This window comes from Gorilla gorilla, chromosome 9, assembly GCF_029281585.2.
Source record: "Gorilla gorilla gorilla isolate KB3781 chromosome 9, NHGRI_mGorGor1-v2.1_pri, whole genome shotgun sequence".
Taxonomy (NCBI): domain Eukaryota; kingdom Metazoa; phylum Chordata; class Mammalia; order Primates; family Hominidae; genus Gorilla; species Gorilla gorilla.
The window spans coordinates 119,499,088-119,524,521 of record NC_073233.2 but is presented as its reverse complement, the minus strand read 5'-3'; the positions used below and the strand labels follow the sequence as shown (position 1 = coordinate 119,524,521).

The following is a 25,434-nucleotide window of genomic DNA, read 5'->3' as shown; positions in this document are numbered from 1 at the left end:
ATTCCTTATCCTTACCCTTCTTGGGCACCAATCTCTTTTTCTTCTACCTTCAACTCTTGGCATAATGCCCAACTCTTTCAACTGACCACATGGAAAAATTAAAACAGGGTTGCTGTGTAACATTAAAACAGCTCTGAAGCATGGAGCAGTATAAGGAATCTTCCTTATAAAGAGTAATTAAGAGCAAGGCATGTTTAAGGGCCCATGGTAATAAAGTACATGATAATAGAGTACAGTACACTGAGCATTAATCCTTCTACTGAAAACTGTTTGCAGGCCATTACCTTGTTTTCAAAATTACTTTTTTTTTTTTTGTAATTAATGGTCATTACTAGAAAACTCAGAAAATAAATAAAAGCAACATGATTACGTTTGTGATTCAGAAAGACAATTCTGAAGAAAATGTAAAATAGAACAGTTAGGAGATAATGACACAACGTACAGAGAAGGAAGAGTGAGGACCCTAACCTGAGGCATTAACAGTGATTATAGAGATGGGGACCTCCTAGAGAAATACTTAGGAAGTAGAATAGGCAGGATTCAAAACCTCATTCAGGTAGGAAGGAAAAGGAATCAATACTGACATCAAGGTTTCCAGTTTAAGCCAAGTAAGGGAAAAGACAGAAATAGTTTTGTAAAAAAAAAAAAAAAAAAAGATCATGAGTTCTGCTGGGCTTCAAGCTGTATGACAAAGTCAAGGCAAATAAAAACAAATTGAACTAAATGATCTCCACCTCTCCTTTAAATTCAGCTTCTTCCCTTCCAAACTAGTGAAGACTATCCAAATATTTCATGATCTTTTTAAATTAATTCTATTACTCATTATCTTCAATGGTCAAGAAATTAACTGTACCCAAGAGTGGAAAATAAGATAATAGCATTCACTGCCCAACTTTTCTGTCGACATCAGATTCTTCTTTCCAGAACTCCAATTGACCATTTACCCTAGAGATTTTACTTTAAATATAAACCTTATACATTTAAAAATCCCCAAATTATGTCTCAATGTGTATAAAACAATGTAATCCAAATTTGTTTCAAAGATCTTAGCAAGAAAGAACAATTTAGACTATCCTATTTTCATAGAAATGATGCCTAACATGTAACAGCTATTTCTACTTTACTTGTAAAACTACAGTCCAAAGCTTTAAAAATGTTCCAATGGGCAAAGACTTAAAAATCCTTCTCTTGACTCATTGCCTCTACCTACTACCTCCTCATTTCTTTTTTCCCTTTTTGCAGCAGAACTCCTTGAAAGGGTTGTCTATTTTGCTCTCTCCATTTTTCTTCTCTCATTTGCTCTGTAAGCCCCTTCAATCTAGCTTTTGGCCCAGTCACTCCACCAAAACTGCTCTTACCAAACTGCAGTATACAATGGTCAACTGTCATTCCTCATCATTTTTGATCTATTGGCATCATTTGTCACCGATGTTCACTTGATCCTTCTGAGAATACTTTGGTCACTTGGTTTCTAGGATACCACATTCTCTTGGTTTTCTTCCTCCTCTGTCTCTTCTGCTAGTTTCTCCTCTTTTCTAAATCTTTTAATGTTTAAATGCCTCAGGGATCAGATCTTGGCCTCTTCCATAATTATACCTATTACTTAGGTAGTCTCCACCTGTTGAGAAGTCCTACTGATTGTACTTCAAAATATATTCTGAGTTTGACCACTTAGGACTACCTGTACTGCTACTCCCCGGTCTGGGCTGTCATCGCCCCTCACTGGAACTACTCCAACAGCTTCCTACCTGGTTTCCCTGTCTCCACCCTTTCCCATTCTCAACACAGCAGCCAGAGTGATGCTTTTAAAATGATACATTAGATGCAGTCACTTCTGTGCTGAAATCCAGCCGAAAATGGTTCCCTAATTTTATTCATGTAAGAGTCAAAATCCTTCTAATGGCCTACACAATGCCCCCAAATCTGCCCTACTCCTGCCTCTCATTTACCCTCTGATCTCCTCTTCTACTGTTCTTCCTCCTTGCTCTTCTCTCTTGCTTGCTCCTCTTGAGCCATACTGGCCTCCCTGTTACCCCTTGGACACACCAAGCACACTGCTGCCTCAGGGATTTGCATTTATTCTTCCCTCTCCCTGGGTAATCTCTGTTCTACCATATCGACATGACTGTGCTTTAAAGTCTGTGCTCAAATGCCAGCGAGGCCTTCTCTGACCACTCTATTTAATGTTGCAATCAACTCCCATGCCTCCCGACCAACCAGCCTTGCTTTATTATTTACATAGCACTCATCACTATATAACCTACTACATAATTCAGCTATTTTGTTTCTCTCTGCCAAACTAGAATGTAAAAGAGTAGAGATTTTTGTCTATTTTCTTCATTGCAGTTTTCTTACCACATAACAGTGTGTGACAAGTAGTTGGTTTTCAATAAGGATTTCTTGAAAGACTGAATAAATGAATGAATAAGTGAATGTAAGAAATAGGAAAGAAAGGCAAGAAAAATAAAATGAATAGAGGAAAAAGGGAAGAAAAGGAAAGAAACCTGCCCAAAGTAATGTTAACAATTAATATGGTATAGCCGGCATTGTAAATCAGATTTGCTTAGCTTCAAAGCCCATAACAGTCTATTATAGCATCAGTCAAGATGCTGCTAGCTAAAACAAATATTTTAAGAATTAAAATAAGCTTATTAAGTAGTAGCATAAAAAAGAAAAAATTAAGCAAAAGAGGGAAACAGACATCTTTTCTGAAATACAATGAGTTTAGTCAGAACTATTTATTTAGAATCCAACTGCAAATAGTGTATTTTTCAAAACTATAGAAGTGCATATGGTTCTTTCTCTTTAATATACCTTAAATTAATAACACATTTGAAAGGACTAAATAATTCTGCTTTTGGCTAAGACAGATTTGTCCTCCTGCCTGAAACAACCTTCCCATCTCCAACAACAAAAATACAAAATACATGAGAGAATGGTTTATAAGACACTGGACATCAGGCAAAGGAAAGTGAACCCTGAGCAACAGGTGACAAATGAGGCGAGACCCATGAATGTTCCAACTAATGCCTTGAGAGAATCTCTACGCCACAGTACAGGGAGGGGAAACCCAGGTGTGGCCCAGCAATGTCTTTGAGTTGAGTAGACAATGCTGAGAGTCCCAGATAAGAGTGAGAGCTACACACAGAAAGAAGTCCAAAGGTCTGCAGAGGGATCCGTCCCCTGAGCACTCAGGAGAGTGCTGATTGGCTCAGGTGTGAGGGAAAACCACCAGAGGCCAGAGAAAGAACCATCTGAGAGGCTGAGAGAGAACACTGCCTGGTGCTTACACAGAGCCAGGAATGGTGCCTGTTCCTACTGGTCAGGCCAAAAAACCTCAGCATTCATGGGGCATTGAGTAGAGTACTCAGAAGTGGGAAGTAACTAGACCCAGACTGAGCACTGTTTCAATTATGAAGGCAAGACCCAAATGGATCAAACTGTTTCCAAGTAACTTAACTGCATCCCAGAACAAAGTTCAAGAAAACCTAAAGTAACACAAAAATATGTGGTGCTCAAGGTAAAATTGGCAATGTCTAGTATCCAATCAAAGACTACCAGACATGTAATGAAATAGGAAAATGTAACCAAAACTGAGGAGAAACATCAACCAATCAAAACCAACCTAGAACTGACAGAGATGCTGCAAATCAGCAGACATGGACATTAAAAATTATCGTAACTGGATTCTAGATGTTCAGAAAGCTAAGTAAAGACATGGAAGGCATTAAAAAACAGTCCTAGTCAAGTTTATAGAAAAGAATACTACAATGTCTGAGATGACAAATACACTGGATGGGATTAATGGCAGAAGAAAAGATTCGTGAATTTAAAGACAGAAATAGCAACTACCCAACATGAAATAGAAAAAAAGGAATTTTTTAAAAATGGAAAAGAGCATCAGTGAGCTGTGGGGCAATTTCAAATAGTTTAATATACATTTGACTGGAATATCTGAAGGAAAAGAGAGGGGGTGGAAGAGAAAAATTAGTTAGAAAATAATGGCTGAAAAATATCCAAATTTGATGAAAAGAGTATAGTCACAGATCCAAAAAGCTCAATGAACACCAAACATAGGAATCATGAAGAAAACCACACAAAGGCTCATCATAATGAAATTGTTGAAACCAGTGGTAAATAGAAAGCCTTAAAAGCAGCCAGAGAAAAAAGGTACATTATATACACAGGAATAAAGAAAAAGATAACAGTGGTTTTTTTGTCAGAAACAGTACAAATGGGAAGACAGTGAAGCAACATATTTAAAGTACTGAAAGAAAAAAAGTCCATTTAGAATTCTATACCTAGTACAAATATCTTTCAAAAACAAAGACAAAAATAAAGACTACTTTAGACATATAAAAGCTGAAATATTTCATCACCAGCAGATCTGTGCTATAAGAAACACTAAAGAAAATCGTTCAGACACTGGGTGTGGTGGCTCACGCCTGTAATCCCAGCACTTTGGGAGGCTGAGGCGGGCGGATCACGACGTCAGGTAATCGAGACCATCCTGGCTAACACGGTGAAACCCCGTCTCTACTAAAAATACACAAAATTAGCCGGGTGTGGTGGTGGGCGCCTGTAGTACCAGTTATTTGGGAGGCTGAGGCAGGAGAATGGCGTGAACCCGGGAGGCGGAGCTTGCAGTGAGCTGAGATCGTGCCACTGCACTCCAGCCTGGGCGACAGAACAAGACTCTGCCTCAAAAAAAAAAAAAAAAAAAAAGAAAAGAAAATCCTTCAGACAAAAGAAAAATGACATTAGATAAAAATATATACATACACAGGAATGCAGAAATGGTAGCTGCATTGATAAATAGATGCAATTTTCAAAAAATATGGAAATCTCTTGAAAAGATAATTGTTTAAAGAAAAAGGTAGCTACACTGATAGATAATTTTCAAAAAATGTGGAAATCTCTTTAAAATATAATTGTTTAAAGAAAAATAGCACTGTATTATGTTTTATAAAATACGTTTAAGTAAAATATGACAACAAGAACATAAAGGCCAGGAGGGGCAAAAGAGAAGTACACTGATGTAAGGTTTTTTTTTTTAATTGAGATGAAATCTCACTCTGTCGCCCAGGCTAAAGTACAGTGGCGTGGTCGTGGCTCACTGCAGCCTCCACCTCCAAGTTCAAGTGACTCTCCTGCCTCAGCCTCCCTAGTAGCTGGGATTACAGGCATGCACCACCACACCTAGCTAATTTTTGTATTTTTAGTAGGGAGGGGTTTCACCATGTTGGCCAGGCTGGTCTTGAACTCCTGACCTCAGGTGATCCACCCACCTTGACCTCCTAAAAGTGCTGGGATTACAGGTGTGAGCCACTGCGCCCAGACAAGGTTCTTATGTTATATGCGAAGTGGTAAGTATTACCTGAAGGTAGACTGTGTAGACTTGTATATGAATGTACATAGTAACTTATGTATAAAAGCCAAAAACTGAAACCAACCCAAATGTCTATCAATAGATAGATGAATGAATAAGCAAACTGGGGTATATTCATATAATAAAATACTACTTGCAATAAAAGAAATTATATGTTGATATATACAATAAAATGGGATGAATCCCAAAATAATTATAGTAAAGGAAAGAAGCTAGACCAAAAAAAGAATATATCCTGTATGATTACATTTGAGTATATCCTGTATAATTCCATTTATATAAAACTCCAAAAGATACAAACTGATCCATAATGACAAAAAACAGGTCAGTGGTTTTTTGGGAGTCAGATGGGGCAAAAGAGTTACAAAGAGGGCACAAAGAAACTTCTGGAAGTGATGGATATTTTGACTGTGGTGACTGTTTCACAAACGTGTATCAAAACATTAAATTGTACGCATTAAATATGTGTAATTTACTACATATGAATTATTCTTCAATAAAGCTGCTTAAAAAACAATTTTGGACTTAAATTTAAGTTAAGAACAAAAAAGATTTAGATACCTACAGTGCTCTGGTTTCACACAGTAAAAATAAATAGATATTTTAGGTGAAAGCTAGAATAAAATATTTAAATTTTTTTTAAAGTTCGAATGAATCATAAACACCAATCAAATACTTTCTTACTAGAGATAAAGGAATCAAGTCCCAGAGAGGTTTAGTGATTTGCCTGAGGTCTTAACACCTATAGTGAATACTTTACTAAACTGTAAGATCCACAATAACAGAGATTGTGCTATTTAGGTCACTAGAGTATCCCCAATACCTAGTACAATGCCTGGGACATAGTAGAAGCTTAATAAATATTTGCTGACTAATCTTCCCATAGAAAAGAAAGGTAAAAAGGAAGATAAAAAGAAAATATCCTTTGCAATATGACTAAAATTTCCTCCATATGTTTGATTCTCCAGTCTCTAATAGAGATGACAGAAGTAGTACCTTTAATATAATAAATACAAGGAAATAAGTTCTATTTCATATTTTAGGTTACTGAATATTTTCTAACACTTAATTTTTTTTCACTTATATTACCAACACTTAAATAAGCAGAAAATTAACAGAAAATACCCCATTCATGCAGATCAGTGAATTTTTCAAATTAATAGAACATTTAAAGGAAAAAGCTTACCAAAAATTTCTCCATTTTTGGCATATTCTGTCACAAGGTACAACATACTTTTGGTCTCCATTACCTATTGATAAATAATTCTATATTAGTCTGACAGAAATGTACTGGAATTTTCCACAATATTCTATCGAGTTACCTAAATTGAAACTACTAATAAAAGAATCACAGTTATGAACAATTCCGAAGATGGCTAAGTTCATAAGCCTGACAATATCCTTCTGATTAATGTGTTTGTGAAAAATTGAGATCCTTGCTCTTCTAAGTGTGGTCCTTGGACAAGCAGTAGTAGCACTATTCAACCACCTGTAAGAAATGCAGAATTCCAGGCCCCATCCCAGACATACTGAATTGGAATTTACATTTTAACAAAACTGCCAAGTGATTTTTATGTACATTAAAGTTTGAGAAGTACTAGTATAGATAATATAAGTTTTGAAGATCTACTTTTCAACATCTCCTCACTGACGTTTCTAGTCCTATGTTATCATGGTAGATTCTGATTAAAAGAATAAAAAAATAGAGTACTTTAGTTTACCTGGTTGGTAGCCTAGCTAATCTGGCACAATGTGATATTCCTTGTACTATACTTTAATATTGTTACAAAGTACTCTAATTGTTTAAAAGTTTCATATTCATAGCTCTACTGTGAAATACTTTTATTTAAATGCATTTTTCTAGATTCGGAATGAAGTGTGTCATCGTCATAAATCTGATTTTTCAACTACACTAAATAGAAGTCTATTTAAAAAGAAAATGAGGCTGGGTGTGGTGGCTCACACCTGTAATCCCAGCTCTTTGGGAGGTCAAGGTGGGCAGATCACTTGAGGTCAGGAGTTCAACACCAGCCTGGCCAACATGGCAAAACCCTGTCTCTACTAAAAAAATACAAAAATTAGCCAGGTGTGGTGGTGTGCACCTGTGATTCCAGCTACTTGGGAGGTTGAGGTGGGAGAGCTGCTTGTATCTGGGCGACAGATGAAAACTATGTCTCAAAAAAAATAAATACATAAAAATAAATACAAATAGAATAAAAAGAAAATGAGTGTTTAGATTCAAGATGAACAATTTTTAGAGTGTTTCTCTGTAATACTCTTAACTGCTATCTACTGAAAGGAAGAAAATTAATTTTGTTCTAAGATGTAGGTTTAAGACTATTCTCCACGAGGTCAGAAAAGTAAAAGCTACCTACAGTTTGGGCCTAAACAAATCAGTAAATCAACTGTAACCAATTATTTACCTCAAATAGATAGAATTAATATGCAAATTATGTTAGTTTTATCCTCGGTCTAGTTTATGGTTAATCAGAGACTTTGAAGAATATAATTAGTTTCTTAGAAGTATCTTCTTCACGAATTAAAAAAACAATGGCTAGGCATGGGTGGCTCATTCCTGTAATCCCAGCACTTTGGGAGGCCAACGTGGGAGGCTCACTTGAGCCCAGAAGTTTGAGAACAGCCTGGGCAACATAGTGAGATCCTGTCTCTGCAAAAAATATTAAAAAATTAGCCAGGTATAGTGGTATGTGCTTGTAGTCCCAGCTACTTGGGGAGGGGCTGAGGCAGGAAGATCACTTGAGTCCATGAGTTTGAAGCTGCAGTGAGCTATGATTGTGCCACTGCACTCCACGCTGGGTGACAGAGCAAGACGTTTTCTTTAAAAAAAAAAAAAATTAATAATTTTTTTTAAGTTTAAAAGGAGAAGTAATCTGAATTAATTAATTAATTATTTATTTTTAGAGATGGGATCTCTGTGTTATCCAGGCTAAAGTACAGTGGCTATTCACAGGTGCAATTAAGGTGTACTACAGCCTGGAACTCCTTGGCTCAAGAGATCCTCTTGCTTCAGCCTCCCCAGTAACTGGGACTACATGTCACTGCACTGGGCTAATCTGATATAAATTTGACCTAAGAGGCCTCTGTAGTTTTAGTATTTTTAGGAAATGCTTTGAGTGACACATCATAGTCTCTCATTCTCAGGAGGCATATCATAAGCCAATGGTCTTCATATTTTTTAAATTGAAAATCTCTATCAGTAAAAGTTGTTTAGAGCAGGGGTTCCTAACTGCTGGGTCACAGACTGGTACAGTCCGTGGCCTGTTAGGAAACGGGCCACACAGTGAAGCTTCATCTGTATTTACAGCGGCTCCCCATTGCTCCCATTACCACCTGAGCTCCACCTCCCATCAGATCAGCAGTGGCATTGAATTCTCATAGGAGTGGGAACCCTATTGTGAACTGTACATGTGAGGGATCTAGGACTCACACTCCTTATGAAAATCTAATGCTGAGGTAGAATAATTGCCTTCCACGAAACTGGTCCCTGGTGCCAAAAAAGTTGGGCACCACTGGTTTAGAGCCAAACACACTGTTATGCACTTGTAGTCCTAGCTGAAGCGGGAGGATCCTTTGAGCCCAGGAGTTCAAGGCCAGTCTGGGCAACAACAGTGAGACAATCTCTCTAAAAAAAATAAAACACAATAAAGATGATTCCTATGGGAATCCATTAAAAATAAAGTTGCCAAATATGTGTGTGTGTGTGTATATATATACACACACACACACACATACACAAACACACATGGCACATATGGTGACATGTATATGTACACACACATTGCATGCATGTGCCATTGCATAAATATTATGCACATTATAAAATATACACAACAAAACAAATATAAAAAATAAACATAACTAGAGGTTCTGATATTTTCTTCTTATACTCCCAAGCACATTTGTGCTAATCTATTTGAATGCACATACTGGTGTGCCAGTAAACCAGCTTTCTGACAAAAAATAAAAAGGTCCTGATTTGTAAGCCAGTTTCTGTGATGTAAATCTTCCTACCAATGCAGATTTTGAGCTACTAACATCATGTTAATTGGCTTGCAAAGCTTCTGAAAGTTTAACAACCAGCTCTCAACAAGCCGGTACAGGCGGAGTCCAGCATACCATGGGCATACACATCACACTCTGGAGATCAAAGTCATGGGCCAGGATAATGGAACATCTCAGTTTAAAAAGAGCTTTTCAACAGAAAAATTCTACATGTTAAGAAATAATTGTTTTCAATATTTTGTACTATATTATCCTTCTTAAACATGAATTACTCTTTAAAAATTTGAGAAAAACACTCCTTTTAAAAACCATGGCTGGTTGGTGGGTGCACTAAAAGCCCAGACTTCACCACTATGCAATATAGCCAGGTAACAAAACTGCACCTGTACCTCCTAAAGCTATAAAAAACAATGAAAAACAATGACAAAAAACCCCATGGCTTACACTTAAAATGAGTTCAATTTATTTTACAAAAATTATTATAATAAAGTTGATTTTTTAAAAAAAGCAAATTTATTTTATCTACTAAAATAAGCCAAATAATGAAATAAATACAGTCCTATGTATGACAAAGTATGTCACTGAATAATATACTAGTTTAGTGGTTGTATTTTCATAAAACATACAGTATCCTTTTTAAATGAGCAAAACTGCCACATCCTTATTAGGCAGTAGCACCAAAACTCTGCAGTTAAAAAGCAGCATATCATACATTGTAAACTTCTCTCTCTTTTTTTTTTTTAAGAGACAGTATCTCACTTTGTCACCCAGGCTAAAGTGTAGTGGTATGATATAGCTCACTGCAACCTCAAGCAATCCTCCTGCCTCAACCTCCCAAGTAGCTGGGACTACAGATGTGCACCACTACGCCAGGCTAATATTTTTATATATATATTTTTTGGTAGAGATGGGGTTTCACCATGTTGCCCAGGCTGGTCTCGAGTAATCTTCCCTGCTCAGCCTCCCAAACTGTTGGGATGACAAGTGTGAGCCCACACTGCAAACTTTTAAAACAACTTGCAGTCTGAGAGATGACTTAAGATTTCTGATTTTTAAGTTTAAAGACAATATAGAAAAACGGTGTACTTAGTAACAAATAGCATACATTTATTTTCTTTCATTGATTAGAAAAACAAATATAAGAAGAAAAATCACGATACGAAATAGAGAACTATCTTGTGGAATGAATGGAGATAGTGTTAGGCTGAGTCATACCTGATAAAGTTTGATTATGTGAGGGTGGTCTAACATTTTCATTATTTGTACTTCTCGGTAGATTTTCTCAAGGTTCACTGCATCCAGCTGAGACTTATCGATTATTTTTATTGCCACCTGCATCCCAGAACACAAATAAATACAATTAGTATACAATAGTTAACATTTTCTAGTTAAGAATCCTGTCAATAAATGACATGAGACTTCACCTGTAGGTTCCTGACACTGATGATAGCAGTTTAAATTCAATGTTCATTCATTCAACAAATATTTCTTAAACTAATACCATGTGTAAGGCAGTAGATGTTGTTTGGCAGTGTCTTTAGTGTGCTATGAAGAATAATTCGAAAACATGTTTCTCTTTCAGTACAATGGTAATGTCTTTTGTCTCCTGTACAAACTGAAAAAATAAAATCTTTATTTGATTAAATTAGTAGCTATATCAACTAGTTATCCCGCTGTAAAGTACCTATAAACAAATGATCAGCAAAATAGAAGACAGTTCGGAAGATAATTTCTGTTGCACTGAAATACTATTTTCCTAGAAAAGCAAGTGATAAGTTTCAAAGAATACAGACAAAAAGCTGAATATAAAATATTAAAACTCATTATATGAGAAAATACAATTGGACTTTCTTTTAAAAATTGAAGTGCAAAAACTAAAATGTTAGTAACTGCACTAAAATTTAACTTTGTAAAAGGAATTTTATTTCAGAAACTGTGACTTCATTCTGTTATAACTAGAGAGGAGCTCAAACAATTCCAAGGTTAATAATTTGAAGGGATTACATATGAAGGTGAATGACTAGGTAGGCAGAAATCAATGATTACACACATTTTTTTCATGCAATTAAAAAGAACTAATTTATTAAAATTAGTAGATATTTGGTTGGAAAATAAAGCATTCTGATTTAAATAAATTTTTCAGATAATTGGGAATCACCCCAATTTAATTATCAGTTTTGAAAAAACTCTAAAATGTACTTCAAGTTATATCAAAGGGTATTCTAAACATAATTTAGCCTTATGTTATTGTTTCAGGGTAACTTTTCTTCTTCTTTTTTTTTTTTAATGCAGATGGGGTCTCATTATGTTGACCAGGCTGGCCTTGAATTCCTGGCCTCAAGCAATCCTCCCTTTTCAGCCTCCCAAAGTGCTGGGATTACAGGTGTGAGCCACCATACCTGGCCTCAGGAAAACTTTTATTTATTTATTTATTGATACAGAGTCTCCCTCTGTGGCCTAGGCTACAGTGCAGTGGCACGATCTTGGCTCACTGCAACCTCCGCCTCCTGGGTTCAAGTGATTCTCCTGCCTCAGCTTCCCAAGTAGCTGGGATTACAGGTGTGTGCCACCACGTCTGGCTAATTTTTGTATTTTTAGTAGAGATGGGGTTTCACCACGTTGGCCAGGCTGGTCTTGAACTCCTCACTTCAGGTGATCCGCCCACCTCGACCTCCCAAAGTGCTGGGATTTCAGGCGTGAGCCACTGTGCCCAGCCAAGGATAACTTTTAATATCAGCAATTGCACATGCTATGACAGCTCAATGCTTCCAAAAGGTATCCAATAAAATAGGACTCAGCTTGCCATTTCACATAATTCCCACAGTCTCCTGTTCATACAATTACAGTTAACCCTGAACAACATGGGTTTAAACTGTGTGGGTTCACTGATACACAAATTTTCTTCCACCACTAAGACAGCAAGACCAACTTTTCTTCTTTCTCCTCCTCCTCAGCCCACTCAACTTGAAGATAATGAGGATGGAGACCTTTATGATCCACTTCACTTAATGAGTAATAAATGTATTTTCCTTGTGATTTTCTTAACATTTTCTTTTCCCTAGTTTACTTTATTATAAGAATAAAGTATATAATGCATGTAACATACAAAATATGTGTTAATGGACTGTTTCTGTTATTGGTAAGGCTTCCAGTGAACAGTAGGCTATTAGTTAAATTTTGGGGGAGTCAGGCTGGGCGCTGTGGCTCATGCCTGTAATCCCAACACTTTGGACGGCCGAGGCAGGCTGATCATTTGAGGTCAGGGGTTTCAAACCAGCCTGGCGAACATGGTGAAACCCTGTCTCTACTAAAAACATAAAAATTAGCTAGGCATGGTGGTGGATGCCTGTAATCCCAGGTTGACCTGGGAGACTGAGGCAGGAGAATCGCTTGAACCTGGGAGGCAGAGGTTGCAATGAGCCAAGATCGTGCCACTGCACTGCAGTCTGGGCGACAGAGCGAGACTCTGTCAAAAAAAAAAAAAAAATGGGGGGAAAGTCAAAAAGTTATACTTTCAACTGACCCCCGAGGGGGTCAGTTCCCCTAACCTCTGCCTTGTTCAAGGGTCAAACGTAATGTTTTTCTTCTTTCTTTATGGCTGCTCTATACTTTGCTGTTATGTCCTAAAGCTCTACTGTAAGTTTTACTTCTCACCTTTCTCTATTTCTAACTTGCTGTCCACAGGTTGTTTCCTGATTTGAATTAATTGTAGAACTCTGCAAGCTTCCAAGGGGAAATCCGATTACTAAACATAATGTATAAAATTAAATTTATTGCCTAAGAATAAAAGCTTCTTTTCTAGGCAGTAAAGTACATAGGTTCTGTGATAGCTCTTTTCATTATGTTTGGTGGTGTTTTAATTATTACCGTAATGAAAATATTCTAGAAAGTAAAACTTTGACTGCTAGGCAGGTAGAACGATTAATATTATATACTCGCTATTAGAAATATTATTGGACCACCTCAAACCTAAATACATTTAAAGAAACCCCCCTCAATGAAGAGTACGATACAATCCATTATTATCCATTATTTTGGGTAACTTTGGGTAACAGCTGCCAGATAAAAGGATAAGTGTATAATTGAATATCCTCAATATTCCTTAGGAAGATCACATCAAGTTTCACAGACATGCATATTTTGAAGAAAATGTCTTACCCTACAATTTCAGGAGTAAGTCTAGATATCAGCACCCCCTGCCCCCAAGAAAAAGCTTTTATAATGAGATGGGTCACAATCATCTAATAGAAAAAGATGGAGGGAAGGGATTATGGTTTTTAAAAACCCAGCATGATTCCTATCATGAGACAATTTTATAACGTAAATATCTTGAGTGTCATATTTAATGGGATGAAAGAGTTTAGATATTAAATATCAATTAAAGCAAGGTATTACCCAGAGAAAGCTCCTTTTTTATACCCTTTTGGAACGTTGGCCTCAACAATGAAAAAGTGAAAAATATATGACATATATTAAAAAGCTTAAAATGTTATCTAATTAAACTTTAATAAAAATTATAAATCTCATTTAACTTTTCTTAACAAAATAACTCAAATGATATAATTCTCCCTTCAATTTTATCTTGGGTCACAGACTTTATCCATCTATGATGCTATGATCATAAATATATATATATATATTTATCCCATTGCTATCCCTTGTTTCTAAGGCTATTACAGGAGAGGATTATGCTTCTCTAAAGAAAAAGCAGAGCATGAGTTAACATGTTCTTTGTAACATGGGAACTCTAACTGCTTTACCAAATACACCCCAAAACTTATGATTCAAACTCAACAGAAGTTTATTTCTTGCTCATGTAGCAGAACTAGATGAATGCAGACTTTTGAAATTCAAAGAGGCTTTAATATCTTTAATGTGTGGCTTCCAAGGTTAACCTGAAGGCAGTCTCCATTCCAGCTAGACAGAAAGAAAAAAGAACTCTGAGGGATCCTCACGGGTGATTTTATGGGCCAGGGCTGGAAGTGGTGCCTATTACTTCTGTTCATTCCATTAGTTAGGACTCCACATATGACCACACCTAAATGCAAGGGTGGCATAGAAACAGTCCAGCTGTAGGCCCAGAAAGAAGAGGAAACAGCAGAGTTTTCAATGATCAGCTAGCAGTCTGCCAAACTCATCCAAGTAATTTCTTAACAATGGAGCTCTCTATCAAGTACTTCCCAGAAATATGTATAATACTAACAATGGTGATGACTTTCACAACTGCATAGCATTTTTAAAGATACTTCAGCATATTTTATCTCATTTATTTCCCAATTCTGTGAAGTAAATGAAACAAGCAGTACACTCATGAGTTGAAACTGAGGTTCAAATAATGTCACATAATCAACAAAGGTCTTAAAGCTCTAATGAATTAAGGAAGAAAAACCCTAGGCCTTCTAACTCCAACTTTAATCTTTTCACTATTTCAAAGGGTCTTGTAGTAATACATTACACAGCATCTGTTGTGTGCCAGGAATTATGCCTGGGATATAAAAATGAATGAGATTTGATTCCTACCCTCAACAATTTAATAGGTCTGTAAGAAGAAGATGAACACATTTTATCAACAAAAAAACTTGTATTTGGGGATTTCCCCAAAGGTGCACTGAAAGTCCTTAATTTGCAAAAGGGTTGTGTTCCAATAGTTCCTTTTAAGGATTAGAATGAACTTAGATTTCTGGGAACTTCCTCTCTATATCCCTTCTCTTATTTAGTTCTCAACATAGTATAAGAGACAAAATCTGCATGGTAACAAGAAAGTAGGTCAAGAAAGGAACTCCACAAATCGAAAGATCCCCTTTTTTTGGTGGTGTTCATCTATTCAACTCTCTAATCATTATATATACATTATCTTAAAAAAACCTTCAATAAATTTATATGACAGAAAAATGAATACTCCTTCTACTAAAGGACTGAATAAAGGTTTCCTGTATAAACTGAAGAACATTAGGACAAACTAGAATGATTACTATCAAACTAAATCCCACATAAAGTAGCAACATTGAATATTCAACTTCACAATACTCAGGGAAATATGAATTAAAAACAAAATACCATTTTCACTTATTATATTTATAAAGATTAAAAAATAAATAACCTGGTCAGCTAAAGTTCAGTGAGATGTTTGTTTCAGATATTGTTAGTAGGAATATAAAATAGATTATAATTTTTCTGGGAAGCAATTTAGTAGTCTTTATTATGAACCTTAAAAATCATCCATTCCATGTAGCTTAAGGACTCTTCTGAGAAGTTATTTGAAGGAAATAATCTGAAATGAGGACAAAGATTTATGTGTAGTTTTTTTTTTTTTTGAGACAGGGTCTCACTCTGTCGCCTGGGCTGGAGTGCAGTGGCGCGATCTCAGCTCACTGCAACCTCTGCCTCCCAGGCTCAAATGATCCTCCCACCTCAGCCTCCCAAGAAGCTGGGACTACAGGTATGCACCACCACACTGCACTAATTTGTGTGTGTGTGTGTGTGTGTGTGTGTGTGTGTATACACACACACACACACACACATTTGGTCAAGAGTGGGTTTCACCATGTTGCCCAGGCTGGTCTCAAACTCCTAGGCTCAAGTAATCCTCTTGCCTTGGCCTCCAAAAAGTATGGGATTACTGGTGTGAGCCACCTCACCCAGCCTTATGTGTACATATAATCAATAGAGTATTAGAAAACTGAGATATCAGTGCAGTCTCAGCATAAGGTATGAGTAGAAAAAGATGACGAAAAACTGCTTTGTACTTTTCTGTGTAATTTTTCTTCAGTGAACATGTATTATTTTTCTAATAAGAAAAAACCCAGAATAATGACAGTTATTTATCATATACTAATTCTCCGAGATATATTAGTTTTCATTTTCTCATTTTCAAAATTCTTTAGAAAATGGCTATATTATTTTATGATTTAAATATTAAGAAGACCATATATACAGAAATGTTTCTAACAATGTGAAATTTTAAAAAACACTATGAAAGTAACAACTATGTAAAATACAAATTTTATACAGGAGGACAAAGAATTAAATGTAAGAGCAGAAATGTAAAAAGTGTTAAACTGATGAATAAATGGAATTTTTTCATTTTTCAAACTGTTTGTTATCTTTTTTTTTTTTAGACAGAGTCTTGCTCTGTCACTGCTGGAGTGCAGTGGTGCGATCTCAGCTCAGTGCAACCTCTGCCTCCAGGGTTCAAGTGATTCTCCTGCCTCAGCCTCCCGAGTAGCTGGGATTACAGGCATGCACCACCACGCCAGGCTAATTTCTGTATTTTTAGTAGAGATGAGGTTTCACCATTTTGGCCAGGCTGGTCTCAAACTCGTCACCTCAAGCAATCTATCCGCCTCGGCCCCCCAAAGTGCTGGGATTACAGGCGTGAGCTACCATGCCTGGCCTATCCTGTCTCTTTGATTTTAGAAAAACAAATTAACTTCTCATAAAAGAAATACTAATCTCATTTAAAGAAACCACATATACAAAAGTTGCTTTTGGGTTCTATAAATCCACAGATTAAAGCCAAAAAAAGTAGCTTTTGGAGATTTTATAAAGAAGTTACACAATAAGAGCTATTCTTCTAATAACAAGTTACAAGGGATTAACATGTGTTTCTTGTCTTAGATAATATTTACTCCAGTCCTATTACTAATATACTAATTCTACACTGTCCTTCTGAAGTACCAAGTAACATTAGCTCTATCATACTATACATTAGACCTTTGAAATTAAAAAATAAATACAACTTTCAGCTTATACAACAAATCACTGGTGGAATTACAACCTACTAGCCTATCATTTGATTGAAAAGTAAGTGTGATTGAGTGGTCTATAATGAAAGACTTTCTGAAAGCAGTAAAAGTCAGTAGTAAAATAGAGAATTCTCTAGTTACCCTCTCAGAATAAATAGAAAGGAGACTTTTTTTTCCAATGTAAATTTGGCTTTTAAAATTATTCAAATAATAAATTCTCATTAGGATTTAATTTGAAGGCTGGGTATGGTGGCTTATGCCTGTAATCCCAGCACTTTGGGAGGCCAAGGTGGGAGGGCTGCTTGAGCCAAGGAGTTCAAGAACAGCTTGGGCAACATGGCAAAAGCTTGTCTTTACAAAAAATTTAAAAATTAGCCAGGCATGGTGGTGTGCACCTGTAGTTCCAGCTACTTGGAAGGCTGAGGTGGGAAGATCACTTGAGCCTGGGAGGTGGAGGCTGCAGTGAGCTGTAATCTTGCAACTGTACTCCAGCCTGGGTGACAGAGTGAGACCCTGTCCCCCCCGCCAAAAAAAAATTGATTTGACTTTTATAATAGTGGGTAGGAAAAACAGATTGGGGGAAAAGGTAAATGGTCCGACAGTTATATACTCACAAAAATTAAACTGAGAATTTTTAAGATTATTAAAGAAGTGATTAAAAATAATCCCCTATCTTAAAAAGTATTTAAACAAATCAACAAAAAAGACAATGCAATTAAATGGGTCAAAGGACAAAAAAATTTATAAAAGGAATGCAAATCATCATCATATAAAACTGTACAAAGTAATTAAAGAAATGCAAAGTGAAGTAACAGAAAATATAAACATGTATTTGTTAATAAAAAATAAAAATAGAAAAAAAATTTAAAAGTAGCAAAGAATATTATTTTCTGCTATCAAGTTGGCAGAGATTTAGAAAATAATATTCCTGCAAAATATGAGTTCTTCCTGGTGAAAATTAATGGGTACTCCTTTTCTGGAGGGTAATTTGGCAACCTACACCGTAAGATAGGTAATGTACATACTCCTTGACCCAAGAATTCCATTGCTATGCAATTACACTGAGGAAATAATTAGATACCTGCACAAAGATGTATGTAGAGGGATGCCCTCTGAAACGTTATTTTAGAAAGAGAGACAGGAAGAGGGAAATAGACTACATGTTCAGTAATAGGAAATTGATTAAATAAAATATGGATAGTCAAATGCACAAATACTATTTAACTATGCTTTACATGGTTTTCAAACTTACGGAAATGTTAACAACATGTTAAGTAAAAAACACAGATTATATGCATACATGACATCAATTTTATTACATACATATAAAATATATGTGAATAACTAGAAGAAGATGAACCAAATATTAACAGGCATTATCTCTGGGTCTGGAGAGTAGAAGTAAAGATGTTAATCTTCTTCTTTGGGCTTTTCAACAATGTTTACAATGAAGATGCATTGACTTCTATAACTGGGGGAAACCATATCAATACTATGTTTACTTTCAAGAAGAACTTAAAATAAATTTTAGTATTGTTTCTCAGTTTAATTCATCCAATATTCATCTCTTAATCTGTTAAAGTATTTAAAAATTTTTTTAAAATGAAGTTTCTGATGGAATTTCCAAGTTTATCTTTCGATCTTCTAATATCTCAAAATGGATATATAGGCTATTTCTCTGTGAAGGATGGCAAAGTATTCTACACCAATGTTCTGAATAAAGAAAGTTTTATATAATTTATTTTGAAAAGATGGAGGTGGAAGGTAGAAGAGGTACTAGGTACATTAAAGCGGAAAGAACGATATCCTAATGAATTCTGGAACCCATTTGCCTCCAAGGAAATGAATCTGCAATCAGCAGTGGGTCATAAATCAAATGTCATCATGTGAATCCAAGAAGATAGGCCAGTTTCAGTTATTTCCAAATAATTGTTTTCTTAATTGACTGGTACTGAGATAGTATTTCCCAGAGGGTTTAAAATCAGAACACATTAAACTCTGTTAAAGTTAAAATTTCTACAGAATATAAACATTTACACAACTCTTATTTTGCATGTTTGTTCCCACTCCCAAAAAAGAGCAGATCATTTTGAACAATAGTTAGCAGAATACTTTGACAAATACTATTTGTCTGGGGTGCCAAAAAACTACAGAAAAATTCTATGAAAGCATATATATTCCATGACAAATACAATTTTATTTCAATACACAAAGATCATACATAAGACTAGATACAAATATTAGCGATTGAGTTATTTGGTAACAAGTCCTTCTGTTGCACATAGTACAGTTGCTTCTTGAAATGTGGAATATTTCACAGTACAAGATTAATACCAAGACTACTGAAAGGAGTCTTAAAATTTTAAAGCAAAATAGAAAATTCAAATGTATTTTTAAAATGAGTTCTCTTCAAGAAACATCATAATCAGGGTGTAATATGCCTTTCTCTTGTTTCTGACTTTACTATAAAAATGCAATTTTAATACCTTAACAATTTTGAAAACCTTTTAAAAATCTTACATTTTAAGGTGGTAAAGAATTAGGCCTAACTATAAAATCCCCAAAATGCACATGGAAAGCTTTTTAGCAAACAAATACAGTTTTCAAAATGTCCTTGTTATCAGTTTTGCATTCCAAGTTCTCTTAAGGGTAAGTAAGCAGCCTGACACCCACATGCCATTTTAATAAGGTCATTTTTAGAACCTCTATGAAATATCTTTATGATTCCACAGACTATACATTTACATGCTCTTTAGCTAAGCAATATGAGAGGTATATGGTGTTGAGGAAAACTCAAGTTATCTATTATAGAAAAGGTCTGAAAATAACTAGTTATGGTTATCTTTGGGGTTGTGATTTTATGGGGAATTCTTTTCATTTATTTATAAGTTTTTTTTTTTTTCTATTTAATGAGACTGGGTCTTGCTATATTGACCAGGCTGGTCTCCAACACCTGGCCTCAAGCAACCCATCTGCATTGGCCTCCCACTGTGCTGGGATTACAGGTGTCAGCCATCTAGCCTGGCCTCCTATTTATACTTTTAAATTTTTCAATAATAAACACGACAGATTTGGTAATAAAAATACACTACTCTTTAATGTAAAAATAATACCTTGTTACTTAGGAAATTTCCTTTTAGGACTTTACCAGCAATTCCTCCTCCCTAAAAAAAATGTAAAATGCACACTCAGTTATAGACACAAAAATATTCACTGCGTATTATTTACTATAAACAAAAACTGAAAATTACATAATATTCATTAATAAGGGAATTGTTAGGTAAAACGATATTCATCCACAAGGTAGAACACCATGCAGCTAACAAAAATGTTTTTATAAAGTTATATATAATAAACAAAATGCCTAGGTTATAATATTAAGTAGAAAAAAGAACATAATTTATATATATGTACCATGTGCTCTCATCTATGGAAAAAAATGCATTTAAATAAAAAGACTAGTGCCATAATGTTAAGAATGGGTTATTCCCATTAGTGGAGGAATTATATGTATACTTTTTTGTTCACTATACTCTTCTTTATTTTTTATATTATAGTAAGACACTACTTCTTTATTTATTTTTCTTTCTTTTGTCCTGAAAGCAACAAGGAAGAAACTGTTTCTTAAATAGAATACAAAAACATTTAAGAATACAATTGGCTTTTCTAGAATTTTACTTAAGAGACAAAAAACTAGCTATACCACTAACTAGAAGGAAAAAGTTATTTCCTAGTACTGTATAGTATTGATAAAATAAACTACTCAAGGACACTCACTGAACAGCAAACAAGCAACCACTACTGCCTCAAAGTTTAACAGCTTACATGCTATTATTCTTTTCCTATTATGCTAATTTTATAAAATTAGCATCTCTAATTCATAAACCACAAACTAATACTACAAAGCCTTTACAAAGCATATTAGGAAGCTGGATTCTACCACCACCTGTCTTCCCCTTTGGATGCAAAATTCACATCGAGATCTAACACAATACCACTTCAGATGATGATGTAATTATATTTCATAAACAATGTTAAACTGTTTGATAGATTCGACCAAAACGAAGATCTCTTTTGTCCACTATTTTTTTCCTAAAAGGGAAACAGACTTGAATCTCCCAAGTTCTGTAGAAATACATCATTTGTGAGTGATACAGAACAACAGACAGAGAAGAACCAGTTAAAAATAAAAGGGCCCTAATTGCTCATTACATAGATGATTAAGCCCTAAAATTTGCCTCAGAGTCAAACTTGGGAAAAAAGACCTCTAAGTTTTAAAACACACAAACTTGTATCGATGTTAAAGCATAGTATATGAAGAAACTTTTATCGTCAATAAGTATAATTGTGATATTTTGCTGATATTATTTTTATACCATATTCATTGTTCCACTATAACTACTGTAGTATGTTCTGCAATGAAAACTGAATTTAAAACAAAAGTTTTAATTAAACATCTTATAGTTTTTAAGGTAGTTGTATTTATCAAAAACACACAAACATTTATCCAGTGAATGAATGAATAAGGATAAATAACTGCTGTAAAAAACTTCATTAACAATGGAATTGTTACTCCCATGGAATACTTTAAGAAACAATTGGGCCAGGCGCGGTGGCTCACGCCTGTAATCCCAGCACTTTGGGGGGCCAAGGCGTGTGGATCACTTGAGGTCAGGAGTTCGAAACCAGCCTGGCCAACACTGTGAAACCCCGTCTCTACTAAAAACACACAAATTAGCCGGGCATGGCGGTGAGCGCCTGTAATCCCAGCTACTTGGGAGGGTGAGGCAGGAGAATCGCTTGATCCCGGGAGGCAGAGGTTGCAGTGAGCCGAGATCGCACCACTGCACTCCAGCCAGCCTGGGCAACAAGAGCGAGGCTCTGTCTCAAAAAAAAAAAAAAAAAAAAAAAAAAATTCAGAGCAACTTTACAACCTAGAGATCCAGAGAACTTTTCTGTTCAAAGATTGCTTTGACATTTCACTTATCCCTCTCTACCTTAATATCTCCAATCACACCCACCAAATTACCACAGATACCCTCACCCATCTCAAATTCACACTATTTCTTTTTATATGTTAATAACAGCTTCTTTAGAAAAGCACAGGGAAATGGGTTCTGCGGACCAAACATTTAGCTTTTAACGTAAATCATTTTACACATATATACTACACACACGATTTAGGATCTAAGTCCTCTTTCACGATCTGACCAGTGCTTGTTCCAATTACAAATGAATGCATTGATCTCACTCTGATAGCCAAACCACGGTATTACTCCATAGTGCCCCCTAGCTCTTTAAGATATATTAGTTTAAAACGGACACCATTTGAATTGTCAACCTCAAAGTGTCAGTCACTCCACTTAAGCAGCTCTTACTGTATTAACTAAATTTGACCTGATAAATAATAGATGACTTAATTAAATCTTGCTACTAATCCCAGTAAGAGCTGATGAGAAAAAAATATTAAGAACTGATGGATTTGGAATTCAACCACACGATATACTACAGTTCAAAAGTTTTGTAGAACCTCTCTATAACTCACAATTTGTTTGTTTTTAGAAAGTCATTAAGCAAGGACTCATAAAACATGCATTTAAAATGCCTTCTTTTATGTAACTTAAAGGGAAATGGCATGGCATAGGCCATGGCTCTTCAGAGGAATGGAACCAATTTCTTCATTTTAAAAAATGCTGGGATCAGATTAAGATTTAACAATATCACTATAGTCAAGTTATCATTATCATTACAAACAATCTAAATTGCTAACTGGTAAATCTGTGAGAAGAAAATATCTGACCTTGGTCCTGATTCTAAAAGATAAGTCAGATTTGGACTGGTTCAGGACCAGCAGGGGAAGGCAAAAAGTAAAGAAGGCAGAATGACATATACCCCTTCCTTTTGGAAACGGGATTAAGCAAAACTTCTAAGTACAACTGCAACTCCAAAAATCACTCAGGTTTGCAAGTGCCCTTCGCCTTACATAAGTCATTCTGAAAAGAAGTCCTACTTTATTCTACACTCAAACTCTAGCACATTCGTACTAACAAGGGAAAAAGCAGAATAGGACCAAAACCGGAGGACAAACAAACAGGAAAAGGATGAAACTCCAGGAGGAACTACAATAAGGCAGAGTAGAGTACGTCAAAACCACTAGGTTTTATTCTAAAGAACGGTTTTGTTTCTACCGTTCTTCTAAGGTATTTAATTTGCACGTCTTAAAATAGAGACCCTGAGGAGAGCAGCTTGAGGCAGTGGAAGGAAGGGGGGCGGGTTAGGTAAGAACAGAGACTTGTGAGAGAGTATGTGCGGTGCATTAGAATGTGCAATGAAGAGGGTGCAGGATTCACTGTCAGGAAGCAGTTGAGGGCTTTATGAGTAGAGGCAGAATCTGATATGGTTTAAAGAATGCGTATTACAGCCAGAATGCACACCTGGTACAGGGACAACCCTAGACAAGTAGAAGACCAATCCACCCACTGTGCAAATGGAGAGATGACCATTTTAACCAGTTCTATTGTCTGGAGCATTAAATGGAAATGCCCCAGGCAAGAGATCAAGCTAGCCAGACACCAAAGCAGAGACACCCTGGGCCAAAATGAAGGATAGCAGATGGACAGTGGCCGTGGGGGCATTCCCAGCCATGGGGCCCTTCCTCGTCGGGCAGGGGAAGGGCGCCGGGGTCACGGGGGCCGCACGATCCCCCATCCGCGGAGCCCAAGCGCAGGCGGTCCCCTCCTCGGGCCGGCGACGTCTCTCACGGCGCAGCCTGGGAACACCGAGACTTCCCCTCCCACCCCACCCCCAGCCGAAAGCAGGGAAGACGCGGAACTTGGGCTCCGGAGCGGAGGCCACAGACCAGGTCACGGCCCGGGTGGGGGGCTCTGGGCGAAATTCCGGGTGGCCACCGGGGGTGGCGTAGGGGAAAGCAAAGCCCCGGCTGGTTGCGTTTCCAGTCGGACGACACTCGGGTCCGGGTGCCCGGGCCCGATCCCTTCGCTGCTCACCGACCCCCTGCACCTCCTGGGTCCTCACAGTCCCAGGCCCGCTCGCCTCCGCCAGTGAGGCGGCCTCTCGGGTCTCCCCGGTCCCACCACTGCGGCCGCCCCTCTCGGTAAGCAGCTCCTCTCCCGAACCCTCGCCTCGGACGCTCCCGCCGAGCCCCGGGCCGCACCTCCGTCTTGGTGATCCGGTGCCGCCCCAGCTTCACCACAGCGAAGTTGCCCTTGCCCAGCGTGCCCTCGATGTCGTAGAACCCCACCCGGACCGGCCCGCGCTGCAAGTGCCTCGGGCCATCCGCCATGACCATGCTGGGCCCCGCTGCTAGACACGGCGGACAGGAGCGCGGGCGGGCGGGCGGGAGGGTTGGCAGCGCGGCTTGGCTTGGGCGACGGCCGCTCCGCTTGCTCCTTCGCTCCTTCGCTCCTTCGCTCCTTCCCTCCCGCTCCGCAGGGCCCAGCCAGGCGCGCGCCGCCGCTGACGTGCGCCGACGTCAGGGGGCCGGGGCAGGGGGGCGGGGGCGGGCCCGAGCCTGGATTGGTCACCATGGCGACCGGAGCACCGCCGACGTCGGCTGCTGGAGAGTGGGGGACGGCGCACGGGGAGGGGCGCGGGCCTGGCCGGCGCGCTCCTTCCGGGCTCAGACGCCCTCCCCTCGCCCCTCCGCCTCACCGCTGCCAGGGGCGGGGTCGCCGCTCGGCCCGCTCCGTTCCTCGGCCTTCCAGGCGAAGGGCAAGAGCGAGCCCTGGCGGACCGTGCGGAGGGGTGCAGAGACCTGGATGCGGCCTGCGATCTCCTTCCCCGCCCCGGCGTTCTCCGCCCACCCGGGGTCCTTCCCGCCAAAACCTCTCACCTACAAGTACAGCGCGTCCTAAATTTGGCACCGGCAAAGAACTGTGGCTGAGCAATGCGTTGCTCACAGGCTCCTTTCTTTGTGTCCTTTTCTCTTCTCGTTGCTATATATAATAAAACCCTCCACGTTTGGATGTCTCCGAGGAGTCATTCTGACAGCAGTGCAGTCGCTTATAGACTCACAGAATTGTCAGTGTCAGCGCTGAAGAGATCTTGGAGATCACTTAATCCAGAGATTTGGAGCCTCATGTGAGTTTCGGAGTCTGGAACCCCCTAAAACACAGGCCAGTTTTTGCTTATGTGAGCATGTCTCTGGGGAGATAGACCCGTAGCTTCTGTCAGATTCCCAAACGTGTTGGTGACTCTGAAAAAGTTTAAAAATATTTCTCTAATCCAATTTTTTTCCCCAAAGGACGAAGAAGACCT

At 37.8% G+C, this 25,434-nt stretch overlaps 1 protein-coding gene across 1 annotated transcript in view; it reads right to left on the bottom strand.

Moving 5' to 3' along the window:
* Window positions 1–24,751, bottom strand: part of SIK2 (salt inducible kinase 2) — a 128,825-nt gene extending 104,074 nt beyond the window's left edge. Inside the window, exons 1-3 of the mRNA XM_004052108.5 lie at window positions 24,332–24,751; window positions 10,628–10,744; window positions 6,576–6,639 (exon numbers count right to left, since the gene is read on the bottom strand). Of these exons, the coding sequence (XP_004052156.1) occupies window positions 6,576–6,639; window positions 10,628–10,744; window positions 24,332–24,466 (316 nt within the window). The 5' untranslated portion in view covers window positions 24,467–24,751. The remainder of the gene's footprint in view (window positions 1–6,575; window positions 6,640–10,627; window positions 10,745–24,331) is intronic.
* Window positions 24,752–25,434: the final 683 nt, after the last annotated feature.